The sequence below is a fragment of the Gossypium arboreum genome, chromosome 5 (assembly GCF_025698485.1).
Source record: "Gossypium arboreum isolate Shixiya-1 chromosome 5, ASM2569848v2, whole genome shotgun sequence".
NCBI lineage: Eukaryota > Viridiplantae > Streptophyta > Magnoliopsida > Malvales > Malvaceae > Gossypium > Gossypium arboreum.
This window is the reverse complement of record NC_069074.1, coordinates 24,936,551-24,960,993: the sequence shown is the minus strand read 5'-3', so window position 1 is coordinate 24,960,993 and position 24,443 is coordinate 24,936,551. Positions and strand designations below refer to the sequence as shown.

The following is a 24,443-nucleotide window of genomic DNA, read 5'->3' as shown; positions in this document are numbered from 1 at the left end:
AATTTTTGTTGTTATTTTTTGGAGAGGGAGGGATCAATGTTTTTACCAAAAATATATATATATATGATTTTGTTGCCTTCTGATATGGGAATATGTTGATTTCTTTGAAAAAGAACAGGCCCTATTTCTGAATGATTCAATACAAGGTTTGGTCTGATAGACAACAAATAATCGTCACTATCTAAGCATTACTTCAGCCTGTTACACTTCTCTTCAACCCCATTTGGAAGTAGCCCGATTTAAGCAAATAAAAAAAAATTAAGACCCATTGTTCCTATTGCCGGCGAAACGCCATCATTTACCCCATCAGTTGGAAGATACTCGTTAAACGTCAAAAAGCAAACCAGACAAACTACAAGACACGTAGCAATGCAGTTTTTTAAGGGTTACTTTTTTTTGGGGGGCAAATTGATCTCTTATTTATGTGAGGACTCAAGTTAAGATATCCCCACCAGAATTAATGTTATAGCATTGTTCCCGAAAACAGAACCCACCCCAAGAGTTTCAACAGTGGAAATAATGGAACCTGGTGGTAACCCATTTGAGAAGTCCTTTATTCAGCCTTCTATGGAGAAATTTGTTGAGAATATACAGCAGGATGATGGGAAAATTGAATCATCAACTACATTGGTTGGCAATGGATGCGTGGATTTTAGGGGGAATATTGCAGATAAACAAACAACTGGAGGATGGAAGGCATCTCCATTTATCATAGGTATTCACGAAAACCAGCTCTCGCCTCTCAGCTCAATTTTGGGTATTAAAAGGAGATCTACTGACGTGATTTGTGGTCACTGATTGATTCATGGTTTGGTTTTCTTTGAATTATAGTTAATGAGGTTGCGGAGAGATTGGCATTCTTTGCAGTAGCAGTGAACATGGTGGCTTATTTGGTTTTCGAAATGCACCAATCGCTTCCAGCTGCTGCAACTCATGTGAATGATTGGATCGGAGCTGCCTATTGTCTTACTCTACTTGGAGCATTTCTTGCCGATGCTTATTTGGGTCGATTCTTCACCATCATCATCTTTTCGTGCATATATGCAGTCGTAAGCTAGCATTTCCCTTTCATAATTTCATATGCCTTAGATGGTCTAAATCCCATGGCAGAGAGGCTTAAATTATCACTAGTTGGCTCATCCTGAATCATCAGCTGTTGTTGGACCATGTAATCTAAAGGCCCCATGTTCTTCTTTTTTCTTTCTCAGGGAATGATTTTGCTGACGCTATCGGCTTCCATAGACAGCCTGCAACCACCACAATGCACGGCCAAACCATGCATTAAAGCAGCCGGCAACCAATCAGGTTTCCTCTTTGTTGCATTGGCTCTTATAGCCCTTGGAACCGGTGGTATCAAGCCATGCGTTTCATCCTTTGGCGCAGACCAGTTCGACGGAGCTGATGGAAAAGAAGCCCAAAAGAAATATTCATTCTTTAACTGGTTCTTCTTTGCCATAAACATGGGTGCCATTTTGGGGATCACGCTTCTGGTATATGTAGAAGAGAAGAAAGGTTATGGTTGGGGTTTTGGAGTCCCTACTGTGGCTATTGTTTGCTCCATTTTAATCCTAGCTGCCGGAATACCTTTTTATCGTTACCAAAAACCCATGGGAAGTCCTTTCACAAGGTTTCTCCAGGTTCTTGTGGCTTCTATTAGGAACCATTTTCATGGGGCTCAATTAAAACGTGAAGCTGTTTTATATGAAGTTGATTCGATGGAGTCTGATATTTTTGGTGCTCGGAAACTCACTCGAACGAACCAGTATAGGTAATTGTAGATAAATGTCACCCCTGTCCCTTGGACATTGAAATTATTTGTATAAGTTGGCTTCTTATTACAGGTTCTTGGACAAGGCAGCAATGGTGATGGATCCTGAAGCTAATACTAAAAACCGATGGAGGCTTTGCACAGTGACTCAAGTAGAAGAATTCAAGTCCTTCATCAGAATCCTCCCTGTATGGGCATCTACAATAGCGCTTTCCATCTCATTTGCTCAACTCTCGACCTTCTTCATCAGCCAAGCCACCATTATGGGCCGAAAACTTGGTCCAAACTTCAACATTCCAGCAGGCTCGGTCCCTGTTTTCAGTGCCATCAACGCCCTCTTACTCGTCCCCATCTATGAAATATGGATGGTCCCGATCTTATGTAAACACACCGGTCATCGTCGTGGTCTTACATCTTTACAAAGAATGGGTGTCGGCCTATTCATATCTATCTTTGCAATGGCCTCGGCTGCTTTAGTCGAGAAGAAACGTCGAGACCACCCTGATCCATCGTCTTTGACAGTGTTCTGGCTGCTTCCGCAGTTCTTCTTAATTGGCACTGCCGAGGTTTTCACTTACGTGGGACAATTGGAGTTCTTTTATGAAGAGGCGACCGATGGGACGAGAAGCATAAGCAGTGCGATGTTTCTTAGTGAGATTGGAATTGGGAGTTGGTTGAGCACCGCCATTGTTAAAATCATTGAGCGTGCAACCGGTGGAGAACAAACAGGGTGGCTAAGAAATGATCTCAACAAAAGCAGGCTCGATAATTTCTACTGGGTATTGACGATAGTCAATGCTGCTAATTTCTTGAAGTACTTGTGGGTTGCTCGACGATACAAGGGAAAGAATGGCATGGGACGGAGCACTGCTAGGGTCGAGAACTCAGTCAAGATGGATGCTGCTGATGAAGTGATGAAGGATAAAGGGGAGTTTCAAAGCATGGTGTTGTGAAATTCAACAATAATTACTTCCATTCATCTGTAGTTTCCACTTCAAGTTATGATGTGTAACGAATTATCTCACCTTATTTGCAGATCAACAAATTTAATTGTTTTCCTAATTTTAAAATATTGTATTGCTTTGTAATTCGTATTATAATATTTACATGAAAACCTCATAAAAACTATTTAAAATAGTGGTCGAAACATGCTATAAGTTCAGATACCTATAATTGCAATGCAAATTCACAAAGTACGAATATCACAATAGATTATATCATGTGGACATCAAAGTTAATAGCTACAGCTATGTTTCCTTCTTCCTATTATTGTCTATCTATTTATCTGTCATCTTCATGAGGGTTGTTTTCAGACATATTCCGATTAACCAGAGAAAAAGGGAAACGTAAATTACAGCTATATCTGACCTATTCAGCTGCAGTGTCCTCTGCAGATTTTTTATACTCTGGCTTAAGCTCGTAGGTTCCTTGATTGGCGCCTCTCTTATTGTACACGCAGAGCTCGTTCAGTATCTCTTTAAGGAATTGCTGCAAAGTACAGAAAGAACTCTCAAACATGCAAATACGAGCCAAGTGCTAACAAAGAACAAAAACAAAAAACTACAGAATATCGTCTTCTCTATCAAGCTGAAATATATAGCCGATTTGAAGTTCTTGCAGAGACTGGCTTTTTCCATTTTAAAAGCAATTTGCCATTTCTATGATGCCAGTAGAATGACATATTACAGAAAAAGAGAACACTTAAATAACCATTATAAACTGTAAGACACAATGAGCAGTATGAGGAAGAAATGTAAGAGGCTTACAGCAGGCTGATCAGTCTCTTGGACAAGTTGCTTCAAAGTCCAATTTGGTTGTCTCTCAAACAGCTTGAACATTATATCTTCCAGTTCCCCACGATCCCTTCGGGTTCTTTTCACGTCTGATTGTTTAACTGGCATTGTTTTCTTCTTATCCTGCTCAGATACAACAGATGATAAGCAATTGTCAATAAGCGCAAAAAATTACAGATATTGTCGTCTAGAGACTGTGTCTCAAAGTACCTTGGGGTTGGATGAAATCAAGCCAACCATTCCAGGCATTGGCCTCATATGAACTCCACGGTCATTATCTATAACCTTCAAAATGGCATAAAAACAAATAAGATAATTGGCACCATAGTAACATTGAAAGACAATGGCTTACCCAAGCCAAAGCATACTCATTGGCCTACCTGTATTTGCCTGTTCTTGATCATGGACTTATTTGTCCTTTCTCGACACAATCTCCCATATTCCTCGATGTTTTCCTCATGCGGTTTCATGTCGAATTTATGCTCAACTTTTCCTTCCATTGCAACCGAACCTATAGCAAAAAAACGGCACTTAAGATACAAACTAAAGAACAAAACTTATGTAAGAGAAACATCAAACCGGCTTTTACGAGAAAATCATATCACTGAGTAAATTGTTACTTCAAGTCACCATAAACCTCTGACAATTTTGAGCACAAAATGACACATAGACGTGATTGATAAGCACGAAAACAATGAAATAAACATGACGAGTATAATAGTATTCATGTTTAGGATTTTGACAGATTTAATCGTTTAGGTTTATGTTAAAAAATATGAAACAGGACACACATATATACACTCATACATGGATTGCCAAGTCTAACCAAGCCAGTTAAGAAAAAGGAACGAACTTTACATTACTAAAATTAAGAAAAATAATAATTGAATTAGATAAAACACATAAAATTGAATACTTGAGAAGCAAAGAACCATAACTCTGACCTTGACTTGATTCAGAGAAGACACACATAGGAACAAAGTCTTTGAACATGTTCAAAGAGTAGCTTTTGGGTATTCTTTCGGTCTCTGATCCAGCCACCTCCATAGTAAACTGATAAAGGTCAATTCATAAACTCGTAAGAAACAAGACAACGACAAAATTACTACTACAACGTTTAAACATGTCATAAAATCTTTGCCTTGTTAGATTAAACAATCAATAAAAAAAACTTTTTACTAGAATTGCTATATCTAAAAATTCACGATTAAATAATCTGTTAACTTGAACTAATTATTATCTGATCTCAACTAATTTACCTGGTGTAAAGAAGGGTCGTCGGGTTTGAGAGGGTCGAGGGAGAAGACAACCTTGGCGAGAGGCTGAGAATCAGAAGAAGAAGAAGAAGAAGCTAGTTGGCTCTTCCATGACTTGGCGACCACCACGGGGCACTTCATCAACCAAACCGATCTATCAGCTTTTCCCATATCCAAAAAGCCGCCGTTGTTGTGATCTTCATCCATTGTTCAAAGCCTCTGTAAATGACTGACTGTATAAAACTTTCTTATCCACGTTTTGGTGGTGGGGGAGGAAGATTTTGGCAAGGGTTTATATAATTTATTCACTCAATCTGTAGTTTACTTGGTCGTTTCTCTTTGAAATGGACCCTGAGAAATCGGGCGGAGCGAATTCAGGAAACCAGGCGAACGGAGCCTGCCTTACGTGTCTGCCTTTTCCTAAAGGCTAAAACTAAGGTTGAGGTTGAGGGCTGTCCAGAGTTACTGGGCTTGGTTAGGTTATTTTGAGCCTTCGACTCAAGATAACTCTTTTTGGCCCATCACTTGATTGTTCTAACCAAACTTGGCTGCAGTTAATCTGGAATCGCAACAGTATGGGCCGGACTTCGATCCGGGTTTTATACCTCTCATCCTAATATTATTTCCAACTTGATTTTATTTAAAATTATAATACCAAAATTGATCCTGGAAAAAGAAAAATTACTTGGATTCTGACTCTAATCAATTAAAATCTCATAAAAGAGATTATTTAGTTCAAATATAATTAATTATAAAATTAAAAAGAGAGGATATTTTAATAATTTTGGTGTAGGTTTGATTTTAATACGACTTTGAAATTTTTAATCGAAAAAATCTACCCAAACTCATCCCAAATTCGATTTTGAAAAAGAAAAGGTATAATGACTTATATAGCCTCCCAACTTTATAAAAAAAATTATTTTAGCTCTTCATTTAATTTTATCTTTTAGTCATTAAACTTGCATTGTTTATTAAATCACCCCATATTGGATGAAAAAGTTAAATGTCTGTTAACTTTACCGACATGACATCCATGTGTAGACCTGATCATGGATTGGGCCACCTATCTAGGCCCGAAGGCTTGTTTGAAAAGTGGCAGAGTTTGGGTAAAAACATAGGCTCAAAAAATAGGCTTGGGCAAAAAATAAGGCTCATTTTTTAAACGGGATAGGTCTCGTGTAGGATTTTTGGCCCAAGCCCAGCCCGAATCATCTTAAACTTTTTTTTGTTTTGTTTTCATTTTGCTATAATTTCACTATTATATTGCTACTATTTTATTATTATTATCTGAATATTGTATAACTTTTATTTTATTGTTAATTTTGCTATTATTTTTAAGGCATTAGTGTTATTTAAGTATAAAAACTTTTTGTAATAGCCCATTTTTTAGTGGTTTTGGGACCATAATTCTAACGTGTGAGTTTGCAAATATTATTTATTTAATATTTATGAAGTTATGTGAGTGTCGTATTAAGATTTGATTTGGTAATTTTGACGTTTGGCTAGTTAATTAAAGAAAAAGGACTAAATCGTAAAAGATGTAAAACTTGATCTCTATTGATTTTTATTAACTAAAAAGCATAATTCGAGTTTTTTAATGGATTTAAATGATAAATATACCCTTTTCAATAGTGTTGGACGGTAAGTGAGATTTTATTTAGTTAAAGTGTGATATAACTTATATTATAAATATTTTTATATAGTATAATAGTTAATAAAACATAGAAACAAAAGGAGAAAAAAACATTTTATTCGGCTTGTTTATCATCTTCTTTCACGAAAACGGAAGGGGGAAAGCTAGGTTTGGTTATTCAAGTTTCGATCTTTGATTGGGTAAGTTATTTTAGTTCGTTTCTTGTAATTTTTATGTTTTTGGAACTTCGGGAGCTTGATTTAGCTAACCCCGGGACTATTTTGTGAAACTATTAAAATTTGTTAAAGTTTTCATTGATATTTTCTTGAAGCTTTTGTGGTTACTTGGTTAGTTTTGAAGCTTACATATGTTAATGGACTAGTTTGTAAAGTAAAAGTTGTTAATTTTGAACCTAATGACTAAAATGCAATAAGTTCAAAATGTGTGTGAATATTCTAAAATTTTCTGTTCTATTGGATAGTTGGATAATTTAATTAAGATTGATTTCGAAATCGAAGCTCAAATGTGAGAATTATAATAGCTTCGATTTTAAGGACTAAATTGTGGTAAATGTTAGGGGATGATTTTTATGTATTGTTATATGCTATATGGATTGGTTAATTAAATCAAACTATACTTTAGATAAAAAATCTCAACGACCGGAGGATGTACGAGGAAAAAGAAAAATTGCCGACTAGTTCTTAATAGTTAAACCGTTACAATTTTGACAGATAAGTTCATACAATATAATTCAAATTCTTTATGCTTATATGTTATATTAGGATTGTTAATATTGAATATTGGTGGATTGGAATCGTGTTATAATGTGAGATAAGTCCCGATAAAATTAGTAAATTCTCGTATATAGGGTAGTGAGTTTGTCCAAGTTCTGAGCTCCTGCATATGTTGCGGACTTGAGAATACATGAATATTAAGCCCTGGCCAGGCTATTTATCGTGTAGGTTTAACCTTAACGGATAACCAGACATTATCATTTTCACTTGTATACAAAGATCTTTTACGAGGTTTTATTGGGTAAAAGTGTGATTGAATCATTAGAGTTATGCCATTTGAGATTGGATATGTGAGTAGTTGTGTTTTGGTCTTGAGATCTAAATTGGCTTGATTGGAAATGGAGATGATTATGGTTATTCATGTGGTTGAACTCAAAGCTTTGTATATTAATGTTGTGGTTTGAATCTTGATAGGTATATTTGTATTGATAATGATTTATATGTGAATAGAAATTGAGACAAGTGAGTGCTTATATTGTATGAGCTTACTAAGAATTTTATACACTTACTCATTTTACTACTTTTCTGTAGATTTTGGACGTTTAGAACGTGTCGAGCGGATCAACAAGAAGCTCACACCTACCGTCACTTGATTCGGTAGACTTTTTGAAGTTGGTTACTTATGGCATATATATAGGATGTTTACTTTGCAAGTTAATGATCACGTTTTGGTACTTTGGTTGTGAATAATATTATAAATAACCTTGATGCATCAAATGCTTGGTACCTATTTGATACTTAGTAATTTGATGGTGTTATCCAATATTTGAATGGCATTATAGGTATGTTTAGGTATTAGCATGACTCGTTAATGAATGTTGGTAATTGTTGATGTTTGGAATGATTGGCTTGAATGGTATGAAATATTTAAAAGCATGGTTGAATGAAGTATACTTTAAGTGTGAAAATAGATACTCATGTTTTAGGTCACTTATTAAGCTTTACTTGTTGATATCTTAGTTAAAGAAATGATGATTGTATGAGTATGTTTAGACATGAAAAATCTTGGCATGAATGGTAATGAATGGTTGTTATTTCATAATTGAATTGTGGTGCCAATTGTGGCATATTGGTTAGGCACTTAGGTTGAGTAAATTAAGTTGAATTTGGTATGTTTTGATGTTTTGTATCATGTTGTTAAAGGGTCTAATGCATTGGCTTGTGGCTTAAGGGATCTTTGGTCAACTTTGGCTTGTTGTTAAAGGTATTTTACGTACACAAGGTCTGCCACACGACAGTGTGCCATTCACGGGTGTAGGACACAGTCGTGTGATCTGTTCAATTTAGGTGCAAGATGGTTCACATGACCACAATTTGTTACACGACTGTGTGACCCTGTATCACAAGACATCAGGTTGTTACACGGTTTGAGGACAAAGGCATGTGGTCTTGCACCATACGACTGTGTGACCCCTGTTTTTCATTTTTGCCATGTTTTTCTTAAATGTTTCAAATTAGTCTCTGCTTCATTCTGAATTATTTTAGGACTTCTGTAAGCTCAATTTAACCCCGATTATGTATGAATATCATGTTTTGGATTACATGTTTAATGAATAATTTTTATTTAAAGAAAATTTGAACTATGATAGCTTGTTTCTGTTCTGTTTTGTATGGTAGCATTCCATAACCCTAATCCGGTGACAAACACAGGTAAGGGTTGTTACACTTTTTTTGATGTATTTTCAATTTGTTGGGAAACATTTATTTTAATGTTTTTAGGACCATTTTACCAATAAACGGCCATTTCCAACTTTATTTACGAAAATGGGCCAATTTTTTCATTATTTATCAGAAAGGGCTGAAAAATACAAAACACGTCCACCTAAGAGCTTTTTGGGGGGAAATTACAACAAAATGTGTCCCTGGGGGAGCAATTTTGCCATGTCAGCACAAAACGAGCCCTCGTGGATGCGATTTGTTGACGTGGCAAAATCGCTCCCTCAAGGACGGGATTTAGCTCTTTTTTTTTTTCAAATGGCTATTTTTTTTTACCATTGGGGGGTCCAATGGTAAAAAAACTATGAAACCCCTTCCTATTTTTTCACACAATATTTCTTCAAAATTTTTCAAAAACGCTCTCAAATTCTCCCTAAAAGCTCTCAAATTATCCCTAAATTTCTCAAAGCTCTCTTTAGTTAATTATTTCTTTTAATTTTCTTTTCTAAATTAGTATTTTTTTTATAATTTTAAAAATATTTGATCGTGTTAGCAATGGCCAGGGAATTAATTTGTCTCGATCATAAATATATCTCCGTCGAACAAATAAAAATGGTAAAGGTTAATTTTAATTTTTGAAATTATTTAATATTTTTTTATTTATGTAATTTTAATTAATTTTTATTTTATAATTTTTTTATAACAGTCTGTAGATCGAGTGTTACAATGTTATTTTCGTAACATGTCTGGTCCTCCATCACCGTTGATAGAAAATTATTTGAGGGAAGTGAGTTTTTGGCACATGGCTACTATAGGCCGGGGCTGCAAGTTGGACCTGAAACTCATCAGCGCGTTAATAAAGAGGTGGAGACCCGAGAGGCACACATTCCATCTTCCATGCAGAGAGTGTACCATCACTTTAGAGGACGTGCAATTACAATTGGGATTATCGGTGGATGGGTTCGCACGTACCGGATCTGTTCAATCTGCTGATTGGGGAGCTGTATGCTACGATCTTTTGCCTGTGATTCCGAATAATATTTACAGAGGTTGGATTGAGATGGGTTGGTTACGAGATACATTCCTAGAACTGGGAAATGATTCGACTGAAGTAGAAAGAATACGATATTGTAACACCCCCTACCCGTATCCATTGCCGGAATAGGGTACGAGGCATTACCGGAGTTTACTGAACATTTTCAGATAATTCTAAGTCATTTATTATTCATATTTTGAAAATAATCATAATGTCTCTCTACTGGACCCTCGAAGCCCAAAACATACATTAGAAATCAACCGGAATAAAATCGGGATCATAGAAAAAAATTTCGCAAAATCTTAAATTATATTTTTATCTAAGTATTTACCATTTCAATGCTCCTTATAATTAAACATGTTACCATTCAGTCAACAGCTTGGTACTTGTCTAAACGTCAAACAACAGCATTGTTAGTATTCTTGCACATATTTCATATAAATTCAACATTGATATACCTATTTTCTCAACATATCACACTTGAGTTTAATAATAGTATCAACTTACATAATTTCCTTGTATTAACATATTAAAGATAATTATATATGTACATGTCACAAAATATATTATTCTCTTACTATTTCTTCATAAGCATATATTATTCATTTCGTTATATCAATATTTCATGCACCATCATTTCCTTATATCCTACGTATATTTATTTGGTAATAGTTCAGTATTAAACTTAAGATAAATTAAATTCCATGTACCTATACTTATTTCATTTATCTATCTTCTTAATTATTTCATACAACTATTTTGTATGTATATTTCCTGTAAACATTTCACACAACCATTTTGTATAACCCATTTCATATAACCATTTGTCATCTGGTACATACTACCTGAATATTAGTTATTCAACAGATATCTTAGCGTCTCTCTTCCACAATCTTATTTATCTTCGACATGATGTCATAGTATCTTTCAACTATGGTCTTACTCATTTTCTGTCATGTTGTCATGGTATCTTTCAACCATGGTCTTATTCATTTTATGTCACGTTGCGATGGTATCTTTCAACCATGGTCTTATACATTTCATATCAGGTTGCCATGGTATCTTTCAACGATTGTCTTACACATTTCATTTCAAAGTTCACACTCCCGCGAACCTCATCCTTACAGTGGGATTACCAGTCCAGGCTAAATCCCCTGTAATATAAACTCATAGAGTATTGTCGGGATTACCAGTCTAGGCTAAATCCCCTGCAACAACAATTACTCTAATAAGCTTGGATCTGAATTACCAGTCCAGACTAAATTCAGACCCTAATTCGGATTACCCGTCCAGGCTAAATCCATTTTACACATATTCTTCGGGAGGGCTATATCAGGATAGGATCACCCATCCGGGCTAGATCTTTTTTACCGTCTCGAGCTATTTAACGGAGAGCTCATAAAGAGCCATATCGGGAAGCTAATCCGGGCTATAACGGGAAACTCAATAGAGCCGAAATTAGGTAGTTCACAAAGAACCAAATCGTGAAGCTCACGAAGAGCCTATCGGGAAACTCCGGATAGCCATATATCGGGAAGTTCAAGCGAGCACTATCGGGAGGCTCACAAAGAGCCTATCACAAAGAGCTGTATTTTGGGACACTCTTAAGAGCTACAGTGTGTCCATAACACATGCGGATCACAACCTATCGGGACGCTCCGAAGAGCTATAACGGGAAGCTCGCAAGAACTATATAATGGGGAGCTCAAGAGGGATAATATCGGGACGCTCTTTCGAGCTATGGTGTATCTACAACATATGCAGAACTACAACCAATTCGGGAAACTTACATCCATCAATTTTCCTTTATTCAACGGGATGTATCATTTTATCGGGTATTATCAAATATATCCATATCAATTTCATATGCATGACAAAAATACAAATCACAAGTATGATATTTAATTCAAGCTTATAATTATGCATAATTCTGTTACACGAACTTACCTGACTAAATTACAAAAATACCAAGATTCAGGGGCATTTTGATATATTTTTTTCATTTTCCTCGATTTTTCACCCGGTCTTAAATTGACAATTTCATTCAATTTATTAATTTAGATAATAAAACAATTCATTCTCTTCAATCTGGTCATTTTTGATATTTTTACAAAATTGCCCCCTGAAGTTTTACTTTTATTTAATTTAGTCATTAAGCCTAGAACATACAAATTAGCCATGCTAGCTGAATATTCATATATATTTTCCTCCTCCTCCTCCTCTCCATTCCACATCCTTAAAGTATGTAACACACATCATCTATAATTTTTATTATTTATTTTTATGAATATTCAAGTTGTTCATCTTTGTCATAGTCACTAAATTATTTATATCTGGAGATATAGAACTCCAAATTAAGATCCGATAATTTTCCCTAAAACTAGACTCATATATATTCTTACCATAAAATTTTCATAATTTTTGGTTTATCCAATAAGTACAGTTTATTCTTTAAAGTTACCCCTATTTTGCTGTCTGAAAGTTCTTACCCTTCTTTACTAAAAATTAATTATCTCCTCATACAGAATTCGAATGATATTTCTGTTTATTTCTTTGAAACTAGACTCATTCAGAATTCTAAACATATAAATTTAAACCCCTAATTATTTTTATCCAATTTTCTATGATTTTCCAAAGTCAAAACAGGGAAACCCAAATTCATTCTGACCTTGTCTCACAAAATTCATTATATCTCATGATTTACAAATCTATTATTTACACTGTTTCTTCTGTGAGAAACTAGATTCAATAAGATTTAATTTCATATTTTTTTATCTTCTAATTCGAATTATACAATTTATGGTGATTTTTCAAAGTTAATCTACTGCTGCTGTCCAATATTGTTTTAGTGCAAGTTGTTTATTACCATTCTTCCCCCGAACTTTAATAAATAACAATTTCATCCCTACTCAATTAGCCTCTCAATTGAGCTGATTTTTCTCAATTAGCACTTTATTCTATCACCTTAAACAACTTTACAACTTTTGGAAATCATAATTTCGGCACTAGACTTTAATTCCAAACATTTTCACAATTAGGTCCTAAAATCAATTTCCGTCAATTTTACTTAATAAAATTATCTTATATCAAAATTAAAGCTTCAATTCTATGTTTATTCATCATATGCTTCCAGCACTCATCCATAATAACTTTAAAAATTAGCCCTTCAACATAAAACTTATGAATTACTTTACAATTCAATCCTTATTTCATTTCTAACTTGAATTTCTATCAATTAAACCCTTATTTCATCATTTTACTCAACATGATCATTATCTAGAAATGTAATAACTTTCAAAATATCAACTTAATTTTATCAAAATCTTGTTCCAAAGCTTCTAAAACATCAAAATTAAGTAAAAAATACCAAATTGACTTACCTATTAAACTTCCAAGCTTCACACCTTGAATTTTCCCTTTTCTTCTTTCTTTTCTCTTTTTCTTTCTTTTCTTCCCCTGCTCTCTGTTTCGTTTGCTTTGTTTCTTCCTTTCTATTCTCTTCTTCTTCTTCTTCTTTTTTATATATATGTATACACACATGTATTTATACTTAAATAGTAAGTATTATTTATTTATTCATGTGTATATTATTAGTACATTTGTATCCATTTATAACCATACATTTGTCATTATTTAATATATTTATCATATAAAATCTTATAATATAATTATTTAATTAATAAATATCTTTTATAAAATAATAAATATCTATTTAATATCTAATACATGTTTTACAAATGTATGTATTTTTATTTATATACTTGTACATTTTATTTACTATACATTTGTCTTTGTACTAATTTATTTATCATATAAATATCTTATAATATAATTATAATAAATTAATTTAATATCATTTATAACTAATAAATATATATTTTATAATTTGAAATCTAAGTAAAAATCTTAGATTTTTACTTTATATAACGCCTCACTTATGCTAAATGGCATAATTTCTATTTTGGTCCCTTTTATTTTCTTTTAATCTATAATTAAATTTTCACACTTTATTCAATTTAATCCTTTTATCAATTATTCTTAATTAAGCTAAATTCACTTAATTAAACTCTAATTAACCACTCAATTAAATTTTTAAATATTTTTGATAATTATTTACGGATCCATTTTTCAGTAACGGAGACTCGAAAATACACTTTTTTCGATAACCGTAAAATTTGGGTTATTACAGATATGCTCGGGCATATATCCTTGAGATGATTAGAGGTTATCTGATGTCGGACTTGTTACAAAACCTCGTACATCTGAGGTGGCTGCTAAAACTCGTTGATTTTAGAGCAGCTGGTGAATTTAGTTAGGGGTCTACCGTGTTGGCAACATTGTACTGTGAGATGTGCAGGGCGATGCCACCAAATAAAGCCAAAATCGGAGGTTGCCTATCCCTACTACAATCATGGGCTCAATTTTGCTTTCCATTTTTACGTCCTCGAGTGAACCATCCATATACATTCCCCCTCATAACAACGTAAAATTTATATTAGATTTTACAATTGTTACATAGATTTAAAATATAATTGTATACTAAAAATTTATTTAATTAGGTGGAACCATTCGACCGAATTCCTACCGCTCTTGAAGATATACGGCTTCTATTAGACCAACGATTGGAAGCGAAAGTAAGTATTCAATAAAATATATATACATAAAATAGTATTTTTATATTTAGTATTTAGTATTATGTATATAACTAATATTTTTATCACGTTCATGTAGTTTCAATGGATACTGTACGAGGATCCGAAAATTCAGACAGTAATTCTGGATGAATTCTTTCAAAATCCAAATATTTGGCATGTTAAGGTCTCATTGGTCAACTATGTTACTGTCCAGATGCACTAGATGGATAGAGTGTTGTGGCAATTTGGATTCTGAAAATCGATTCCCGTGACACTTGAGTTGCTCGATGATGAGTATAAAATCGACTTACAAAAATCGACTACGAATTAGTCGGTATACTGGTCAGAATATATCAAAATTTAGGAAAATCGGTCTGATTATATACCTACTTGCGAATCGATTATTATTCCAGAGTTAGCGTGCATGCCGGATTACATGCCATGGTTAAAAATTTATGGCAAGCCATATTTGTTGTCGAAAGAGCAGAGGCGTCGGCAAATTCATGTCAAAACGGAACGACGAGGTCCTTTAAATTCAAGGAGAAGGGATGATAGCACGGGCCCATCAACATTGCCTACACAATCACTACGCTCAACGTCTCAACCGATAACACCCACACCATAGCCTCTTTAGATTATGCTAGGTGCGTATCCTAGCCCTTATATGTATCCTAATCCTTATATGTTTCCTTTTCCCAGTCCTATGCCAAGTTGGAATGCATGGCCCAGTGTATCTTATTTCCCGATGACTCCGACTCAACCGAAGATATATAGGCCATCATTGCAGGACGGATCGCACGGGGCACCGTCGGGAAGCTCATCCCATTACCAATCCCCATCGCCTTATAGGATTCAAACACCTCCGCCATGGGTGATGCAAATACCTTCGCATTTTTTATTCTATCAAGGTGGGTCATCCTCCCAATACTCACAACTACAAACCCCGCCGGAGGAACCACAACCCTCACCAGAGCAATCACAACCCCTGTCAGAAGCTGAACCAAGGAGGAATCCTGTACGTAACCATCGACCACCCTCATATGGCACTGATTCTGATCGGCACATACATTGATTTTTTTAATATATTTGTACAAACTATTTTTATATTGTTTCATTTAATAAAATTAAAGTTATTTTTAATATTTAAATAGTAAATTATTTTTATATTTTTAATATTTGAATAAGGCAATAGAAATAATGCAACATAGTTTCATTACAGTAATTATCAACTACTTCGATTTGGACATGATTGAATTGTATGACCTGGGTTCCTACACCATCTGCACAACTTCTGTCGGTTCGTTCTTTCCTGGATATTCATATTATTACAAATTTTACTCGAGCAAGGTCGACCTTTTGGTTTACGACGTAATTCTCTATCCGGTAACAACTTAAATGAAGCAAGTGATACAGACAGCCACTTACATTCATCTGAGATCAATGAGAATACGTATCTCCACACATTGTACATGTATTCTATTTTGTACACTTCATCAACATATCTCATGGGATCCAAACGGTGATTTTGACAAGCTGCAATTGCATGAGCGCATGGATAACGAAGTGCGTCAAACGTCCCACAGTCACAAGTCCTATTTTTCAGGTGTACACGATATTGCCCATCGGTAACACCTTGGTTCGGTCTGTCAAACTCCGTCACATGAAATCATAGGTTATCGTGATCGTGACACACTCTGTGCATAGTGTTGGCCCGCAACTTCCCCTTGTTAATTTCTTGCAATACCTTCCCATACCATACATGGCCTCTTTGTATTTGGCCTTTATAACTCACTGCTAACTTTAGAAATAATGTTGCTAAACGAAAATATGTTTCTTACACAACCGAGGTTATCGGCAAATGACATGTTGCTTTTAAAATAAAATTTATACATTCAGCTAGGTTTGAGATCATATGACCATATTGTAGGTCGCTATCGTATGCTTGTGTCTATTGTTCAAAAGGTATGTTACAGAGGTAGTCTGCGCCTTATTGTTTACTAGACGCAAAATCGCCAACATCTCATGAATCTATCTTTGGATGATTTTGTGAAACACTTGTCAACGAAGTACGTTAAATAATGCAATATTAAGTAATAACAATATTATTCAAAAACCCTAAACACCTAGTGATACTGTACCGACAACAAAGGTATGTAGACCTTTGTACTTTTTTATCTCCCACAAGCCTGTCTTTTTCCTAACCGAAGCCATTATATTCTATGAACATATACCGTCTTGCACTACACACTTGCCCTCAAACTTCTCGGATTTGGATTTAACCACGTTGTAGTTAACCTCGTTCATGAAGCTATGTTGTTTCAATGCACCAAGAAAACTATTCTTACTGGAAAACTCCTTACCAACTTCCAATTCACCCGAATCCAATGACGAACTTGTACGATCATGCTTTCTGTATGGTAGATCTGGAAACTCCAACGCATCATCTTCCGATAGATTGACATTATGCACGTGGGCTGGATGCGAGTACACCCTGAATCACGGATCTTTTTCTTCTTCAGCTGAACCCTTTCAACATCTTCAGGTTCTATTGGAATAGGCTCCGGTTCAGAAAATAATGCAACTTCTGCACCATCGGGGTCGGGTTTTCGAGGTAGATCCACATCAGACTCATTATCCAACCCACCATGATCTGCAATATATGAGGTCCCCTCGCTGGTGGACATCGTAGGGAGTACATCATCCCTAATACGTATTTTTAACATCAAACATCGACCAACCGATGTGCATGTCTCATCCACTAAACGAGTGTCGTGCAGGAGTTGTGTATTTTATACTTCCACCAAACACGGGTGCTTCCATATTCTGCCTCCCACTAACTGAGTGTTAGGTCGGGGTTGTGTATTCCTCTTAAATAGCAGTAGATGTTGAAGTCGCAAATGCTTCATTTGGTGATGAAAATTGTACATATAACTCAAAATAAGGTGATTCACTAGAGAGATAAGTCTGCACCATCGCTTCCAAGCTACGACCACCTTTGATATTAAATGAGTTATAAGTCACGGAATCAACCGAAGCACAAAATTGATACTTAATAAATGAAACTATCATTGGCGTCGTTTCAAATATTTTACACCTAATTCTTTTTACAAAATTCTATCAAATCTCTATTCTGGTTAAAAACCAGTTGCGTTATGTTCTCTGATAAAAAAACAACGTCGTTCTCGGTGTCACAAACCTCACCATCAAAGTAAATTACAGCACTAATAAGTTCACTCAACTTCAATTTCTATTCTACTTAGCCTCTCTAATTTTTCTTGCTGTAACTTATGTAACCTGAGAATGAAATTTGGCTCATTTATAACCTAAGGCCAAATAGGAACACTATAGAAAAAGAGCATCCACCTGGGAGCTTTTTTCATCAATTTTATTGATAGTGCATCTTGCTTAAAGCGTTTTTACACCATTTGTTCAAAATCGTCTTCTCAAAATTATTTTTCAGGAACTATTGTAGAAAAAGAGCGTCCACGTAGGAGCTTTTTTCATCAATTTTGCTGATAGTGCATCCTGCTTGAAGCATTTTTGACACCATTTATTTAGAACCATCTTCTCAAAATTATTTTTTTTAAAAACTACTGCAGAAAAAGAGCGTCCATGTGGGAGCTTTTTTCAGTAATTTTGCTGACAGTGCATCCTACTTGAAGAGTTTTTTACACTATTTGTTCAAAACAGTCTTCTCAAGATTATTTTTTTAGGAATTACCGTAGAAAAAGAGCGTCCACATGGGAGCTTTTTTCAGTAATTTTGCTGACAGTGCATCCTACTTGAAGCGTTTTTGACATTATATTTTTAGAACGGTCTTCTCAAAATTATTTTTTTAAAGAACTACCGTAGAAAAAAAAAACAAAATCCTTATTGTCAATATAATTTTCTCTAAACCTAAACACAAAATTATTTTAAAAAAACTAAATCATAATTTAATTAATTTTCTTAAAAAATCTAAACCCTAATTTAATTTATTTATTTAAAACCCCTAAAACATAATTCAATTATTTTAACAAAACCCTAACCATAACCCTAAATTATTTTAACAAAATCTTAACCCTAAACTAAAAAAATCCTAAGGACTAAATATGTAAAAAGCTCTAACCCTAGAAAAACATGGGCTAAAAGACGTCCCTGCGGGAGTGATTTGCCACGTTAGCAAAGAGCATCCATGTCAGCGTGATTTATGCTGGAATGGCAAAATCACTCCCTCAAGGACAAATTTTGCTGAAATTTCACCAAAAAACGCTTTTACGTGGACACGTTTTGCATTTTTTGGCCTTTTCTAGTAAATAATGAAAAAATTAGCCAATTTTCGTAAATAATGTTGGAAATGGGCCTTTATTGGTAAAATGATTTATTTTTAGTTTATTTGATGTATTATATTTTTTAAATTAATATGTGCGGGTCGGGTCAGACTCGAGTTTAGCATTTTTAATCTGGGTCGAGCTTTGGTAGAATTTTGGGCCCATTTTTCAAGCTAGACTGTGTCTAGGTCTAGAAAACGGGCCTAAAATTTTGTAACATCCTGATTTTCGGGTTTTCGCGATTCCTGATATTTTAAGTAAATTTCTAAAATTTGGTATGTGATGATGGAATTCATAATTTGGGTATGTAAATGGGCTTATGGAAGGCCCATGAGTTGGCCAAAACTTAGGTAGAATTTTTAAATTTTGGACTTAGGAGTTAGGGGTTACGGCTAGGTGCCCTTATATTAAGTTGTGGGTAAAGTGTATCACAAAAGAGCTTTGGTAGAGTGGCAAGGGTGGCGCCACTAAGCTCCTAAAAAGGTGGCGTGTGGGCATAGAGGAAGACACAGGTTCGATTCCTGTGTTGGCAAATAAGAGTATTTATTTTGTGTGCGGGAAGTGTAAGTGTTGGAACTTAAGTGGATTCTGTAAGAGGAGAGTTGGATCAAGTCAAATGCATAAATTAAGGAGGGATAAGGGAGAGATTTTAGGGATGTGATAGGGAGATAGAGTTGGCGAATAAGGGACATTGGAGAGGGATTTTGGCAAGGGGCATTAGGTTAGTAATTTCGGCATTAGGGTCTTAGTTGTCTTGATTTCTTCTTTGGTGTGTAGCCTTTTCTCTCTTTTCTTTTCCAGCGAATCTACCTTCCTCCTATTCATTTTCTTCCTTTTCTTCTTTCAAATCAGCCCACTATTTCCTCCATTCACCATTGTTTCTTTCCTTATCTCTATTTTTGAAGTCTTAAAAAGTCAAATCGATGAAGATAGGGGTCCGATTCTTTGTGACCAGCAACCTTTTCTTCCTTTTCAATAGTTGGCATTCGGTTCCTTTACCTTTTAGACATCCGGATTCAAGAGGAGAATGACTGTGGTAAGTGTTCAAACTCTAAACAATTCCTAGTGTAGCTTTGGCCAAAAGTCAAACTCCAAGTTTAGGAGATGGCGAATATGGGCATAGACTCTATGGGGTCTTCTTTTAATATTTTGGTTTATTTATTGAAGGAGCAGTAAGGTGTAGTGTCGATTTGGAGTAGCTTGGATCGCGGAGTAGCTAGGCCTAGTCATCAATCGCGACAAAGGTAAGGTGCCTAAGGCCATTATGGATGGTGGCGAATGTGTAAGTGTTAATATTGGAAAGTTCTTAATTTGGTTCAATTATTGCGAGCTGATCTATTTAAAAATTGATTATAGGAGAAACCGTGTAGGAGATCTCGTCAAGGAATATTGCAAATCAGGTGTGTAACGAACCCTTTCATAGCTTAAAGCGATAAAATGTCGAAAAGTCAAATCTTCAAATTACGGCATTTCGAGGACTTATGAGCAATTAACGCTCACTAGTTAGTTAGAATAGATGAGACGGTGATCGAGAACGATGGAAACGGTAAGAATGTGATTTTTGGCGTTCTTGGTAAGTTGGGCCTCGAGGGGCCGAAGTGGGGCCCATTGGGCTTTCGGGCCCATTTGGGCAAAAAATTGGTAGAAAACGGAAATCTGTTATATGGCATGATAAGACTGTTAAAACCGTTATGGAATATAGGCTAAATGGGCCTAGATGACGAAATTGGCTAAGTAAGGCCCATTAGGGGTTTTAGGCCCAATAACTCGATTTCACTAAAAATGGGCCAGAATCACTGTTTGTACCCATGGATTGTTAGTAATCGTTAATGAACATGGAAACCCTAATTTTTGGTAAAATTACGAGATTACCCTTATAATATGAAAATGGTATTTTGCCCCTAGGTAAAATGACCATTATACCCCTAGGGTTTATGTATGATTTTAATACATGGGATTTTGATAAATATGGTATGTATGATATGCACATGAAATGTATGCTATGCACATGATATGTATGATATGCACATGAGGTAATCATAAATGCATTGGGTTGGGTTCTTATGCCCCAGTTATAAAAGGGCTTATGCCGAGTTATTGAAAGGGCTTTGGCCCTGATTATTAAAAGAGGCTAGGCCTCCGGTTATGATAAAGCACTATCTTGCCGAGAGAGAGTTTGGCGGGGTGGGTCGAGTTACTCCCACATGGTGTGTTGGTTGAATACGGTGGAGAGTAGCGGATGGTGGGTTGAGTAGTCTCCCAAATGGGTTGCATTCTTTCATTGAAATTATATGTGATATTGAAATGGGCCTAAGGGCCATACCGTTTCTGATAAAGGCTTCGCCCGATAATATGAAATATGAAAAGGCTTGACCCGGTGTTATGGAATATGAAACATGAAAAGGGCTATGGCCCAATATATGTTGAGATTGGATTTGGGCTTAGACCAACAGTTTATTATTATTTTGGGCTCTGAAAGGGCTTGTTGGACACTGAGTTTCCAAACTCACCCCTTTCCTTAACCTTGCAGGTGAGCCTTGATGTGGGGACTTGGGTAGGAGAGGATTGAGTGGCCACGGTGATCATCTTTGGGCTTTTAAATAAGTGTTGGTTTTCATTTAATTTCCTTTAATTATTATTTATTTTGGGTTGTAATAAGGCCAATTTTAACTTTCCTTTTATTTCTTTTGAATTATTTTAATTTTAATAACTTTAAAAATTGGTTAATAATTATTCAAATGGGCTAGACTTAGGGCGTGTTTTCAAAATGATACTTGTTTTCAAAATATCTCAACATCACGATTAATCGATTTATCAAAGACGTCCACTTAAACAAATTTAAACTCGATATAACAAAGTATGGCTATAGTTGTGGGCATGTCTAGGATTGGATCCAATTAAAGAGCTTGGTACTAAGCGGCCTTCATGGCTCACCTCCTCTGTCTCGGATACCTACACGGTGCCCGGCTTCCATACACTTTGTTAACTCAATAAAATGTATGGTTTTAAAACACTAAAAGCGAGCGTGGGTTTTCAACTCCAATGTGGCACGTCGATTAACCATAATGTGCGGGCGGGTTTGGGGTGTTACATTTAGTGGTATCAAAGCTAAGTTGCAACAACTCGGCTGTGGATCGGGTCCGAAAATTTTTCAAAAATTTAGGCCTAAGAAGGGTATTTTTGGAAATGGTTTCTGAAAAGTTCATTTTAAGGATGTTTTGCGGAGAATATATGTTAAAAGGTACCAATTTTTCTGTTTTAAACCAAGAGTTCAAAATAAAGGGAGTTTTCAAATCAAAGTTTTCAATTTCTATTTTCGATAATCAAAACATGGTTTTAAGTTCTAAATGGATTGGACAAAGAAGTGGCGATTGAATCCCCTGCACCAAGTGCGTAAGTATATTTTCCTTGCAATATATGATATTGATATGATATTAAGAATAGTCTTTGAGACCCTACTATGATACTTTAGCTAGGGTAGAGCAGTAAGCAGTAGGAATGAGACGGTAGCTAGGCTACGATGATACGAAAACAATCCTTGAACTGCTACATCTACATAAGACATTTTCATAATAAGCGGTGGAGCGTTATACTAATTTCATAAAATTAAGTAAATCGATAATTCGATATGAGTACTAGAGGAGCTCGTGGGCGAGGCGCGGATGTGGTCGCGGAAGGGTGCAAGTGAATCTTCATCCTCGGGGCATAGGCCGGTGAGGAGCCAGTGTGCCATAGCAACAGAGACCGGTCTTATGATAGAGGTGCGGGGATGATGCTTTATCCCAAGCCATGTTAAGGGTTTTAGAAAGAGTGGTGGAGCTAATCTTTCGACGGTGAATAGGGGTCTATATCGGAGCGACTCAAGCCAACGGAGCGTAAGTATTTAGGGGTGTATCTGGAGTGGCCCGAATGTGGCGAATATTGGTGGATGTAACAGAGCGGATCATGGACGACCTAGACCGCTCGAGGAGCAAAAGTGAAAGGAGGCGTGTCATTGCTACGTGTGTGAGGCATACCGTTGGTGGATCACCGTAAGGAGAGTACCCCAATTGAGCAAGTAACACAGGAATTGTTCAAAGCGCCTTTAAAGGGAGGTATGTTGGAGCAAGCTATGTGGATGCTCGTCGAAAGGAATTCTTGAATCGACTCAAGGTGATAAGACTATAGCAGTATGAGGCGAAATTTTGAGGTGAGTCGATATGCTAGTGGTATAGTGGTAGCGAATCTGCGCGATGTCCGCCGAGGATGGTCTCCGCGATGAGCTTAGGATATTGATAGCTCCACGAGGGGGCGTGGTTTCCGCTTTGGTAGAAAAGGCTAAGATAGCCGAGGAGGTGAAGTGAGTGAGCGACAGAATCGTGAGAAGGATCAACCCTGATTCAAGAGGATTTGGACCCTCGAGTGCCACGAATCGAAGTGTTAAAAGAGCAAGGATGGAGGAACCGGTTCGGCGGTTCGATAAATACTTATAGACCGCAGCTTGCGTGGACTGTGGTAGGGTGCATATGGGGAGTCTTTGAAGCGAGCTGGAGCATGTTTTCGATGTGGGTCAAAGGAGCATAAGTTCGAGAGTGTCCTCGGAGGACAGCTCAGAGCTAGCGGCAGAGCAAAGGGATGTCCAACCACGGCGAGGAGGACCACCACCACGGAGGGTCGTGGGCAAGGTAGAGGTGGCAATGGTAGCGGACGAGGGCGTGGGGCACTGGCGAGAGGTCTTGGTCATCTCAAGCTCGACAACCGGCGTTGGTTTATCTTTGCACGACGTCGTGAGGAGGGTGGCGCTCGATGTTATAAGCTGTACGTTCTTCATTCATAGCATGCCTTACATCGCTTTGATTGATGTAGGTTCCACCCACTCGTATGTTGCTTGTGATGTATTGGGGCTTTGGATGTGCTTCCCGAGAAGGCGTGAGTGGGGTATCGATAATAAGTCCATTGGGACATTCGGTTAAGGTAGATAAAATTTTAGAGGCGATCAGTTAGTGACACAAGATAAAATCTTTGAATGAGATTTGATGGAGCTGCCATTTCGGGATTTTGATCTTATTTTGGGAATAGATTGGTTAATTAAGCACAAAGCGACGTTGGATTGTCTTTGCAAAGAGGATGGTACTAAGAGCTAGAAGATGAGGAGATAATGGTCATAGGGGAGCGAAGGGATTATTTATCAATGTTGTTTGCGTTAAGAGCGAGAAGTTGATCCGGAAAGGTTGTGAGGCGTGCTTGGCCTTTGTAAGTCAAGCGGGACTTGAGGAGATAACGGTGGAGTCGGTTAGGACTATTAAGGAATTTCAGGATGTATTCCCGGATGAACTTCGGATTACCCCGAACAGAGAAGTCGAGTTTGGAATCGACTTACTACCGGAGCGACTCCGTGTCCATTGCGCCTTATCGGATAGCACCAAAGGAGTTGGTAGAATTGAAAGCTCGATTCAAGAGCTTTGGATAGAAGGTTTATAAGACCAAGTGTTTCTTCGTGGGTGCACCCCAGCATCGTTCAGAAGAAGAAAGATGGGACTATGCAAATGTGTATTGACTATCGCAATTGAATAAGTGACTATCA

At 36.4% G+C, this 24,443-nt stretch overlaps 2 protein-coding genes across 2 annotated transcripts; one reads left to right on the top strand and one right to left on the bottom strand.

Annotated features, from left to right (window-relative positions):
• The first annotated feature begins 262 nt into the window (after window positions 1–262).
• On the top strand, window positions 263–2,838 carry LOC108489958 (protein NRT1/ PTR FAMILY 8.1-like). Its single transcript, XM_017794729.2, has 4 exons — window positions 263–715; window positions 832–1,049; window positions 1,209–1,768; window positions 1,842–2,838. The coding sequence occupies exons 1-4, from the start codon at window positions 520–522 to the stop codon at window positions 2,719–2,721; spliced, it is 1,854 nt and encodes a 617-aa protein (XP_017650218.1). The 5' UTR covers window positions 263–519; the 3' UTR covers window positions 2,722–2,838.
• A 115-nt stretch (window positions 2,839–2,953) lies between these two features.
• Window positions 2,954–5,251, bottom strand: LOC108489959 (transcription initiation factor IIF subunit beta-like). The gene is made up of 6 exons (XM_017794730.2): window positions 4,821–5,251; window positions 4,506–4,614; window positions 3,942–4,072; window positions 3,772–3,846; window positions 3,535–3,684; window positions 2,954–3,256 (listed from the first exon to the last, which is right to left on the bottom strand). The coding sequence occupies exons 1-6, from the start codon at window positions 5,022–5,024 to the stop codon at window positions 3,137–3,139; spliced, it is 789 nt and encodes a 262-aa protein (XP_017650219.1). The 5' UTR covers window positions 5,025–5,251; the 3' UTR covers window positions 2,954–3,136.
• Window positions 5,252–24,443: the final 19,192 nt, after the last annotated feature.

Bases quoted from the DNA above. Each gene is read 5' to 3' on its own strand.
- LOC108489959 (XM_017794730.2), bottom strand. From the start codon at position 5,024: ATGGATGAAGATCACAACAACGGCGGCTTTTTGGATATGGGAAAAGCT. The intron at 3,847-3,941 runs GTAGGCCAATGA...GCCATTTTGAAG, and splicing joins TCAAGAACAGGCAAATACAG to GTTATAGATAATGACCGTGG. The intron at 3,685-3,771 runs GTACTTTGAGAC...GTATCTGAGCAG, and splicing joins TGATTTCATCCAACCCCAAG to GATAAGAAGAAAACAATGCC.
- LOC108489958 (XM_017794729.2), top strand. From the start codon at position 520: ATGGAACCTGGTGGTAACCCATTTGAGAAGTCCTTTATTCAGCCTTCT. The intron at 716-831 runs GTATTCACGAAA...TTTGAATTATAG, and splicing joins GGCATCTCCATTTATCATAG to TTAATGAGGTTGCGGAGAGA. The intron at 1,050-1,208 runs GTAAGCTAGCAT...TTTCTTTCTCAG, and splicing joins TTTCGTGCATATATGCAGTC to GGAATGATTTTGCTGACGCT.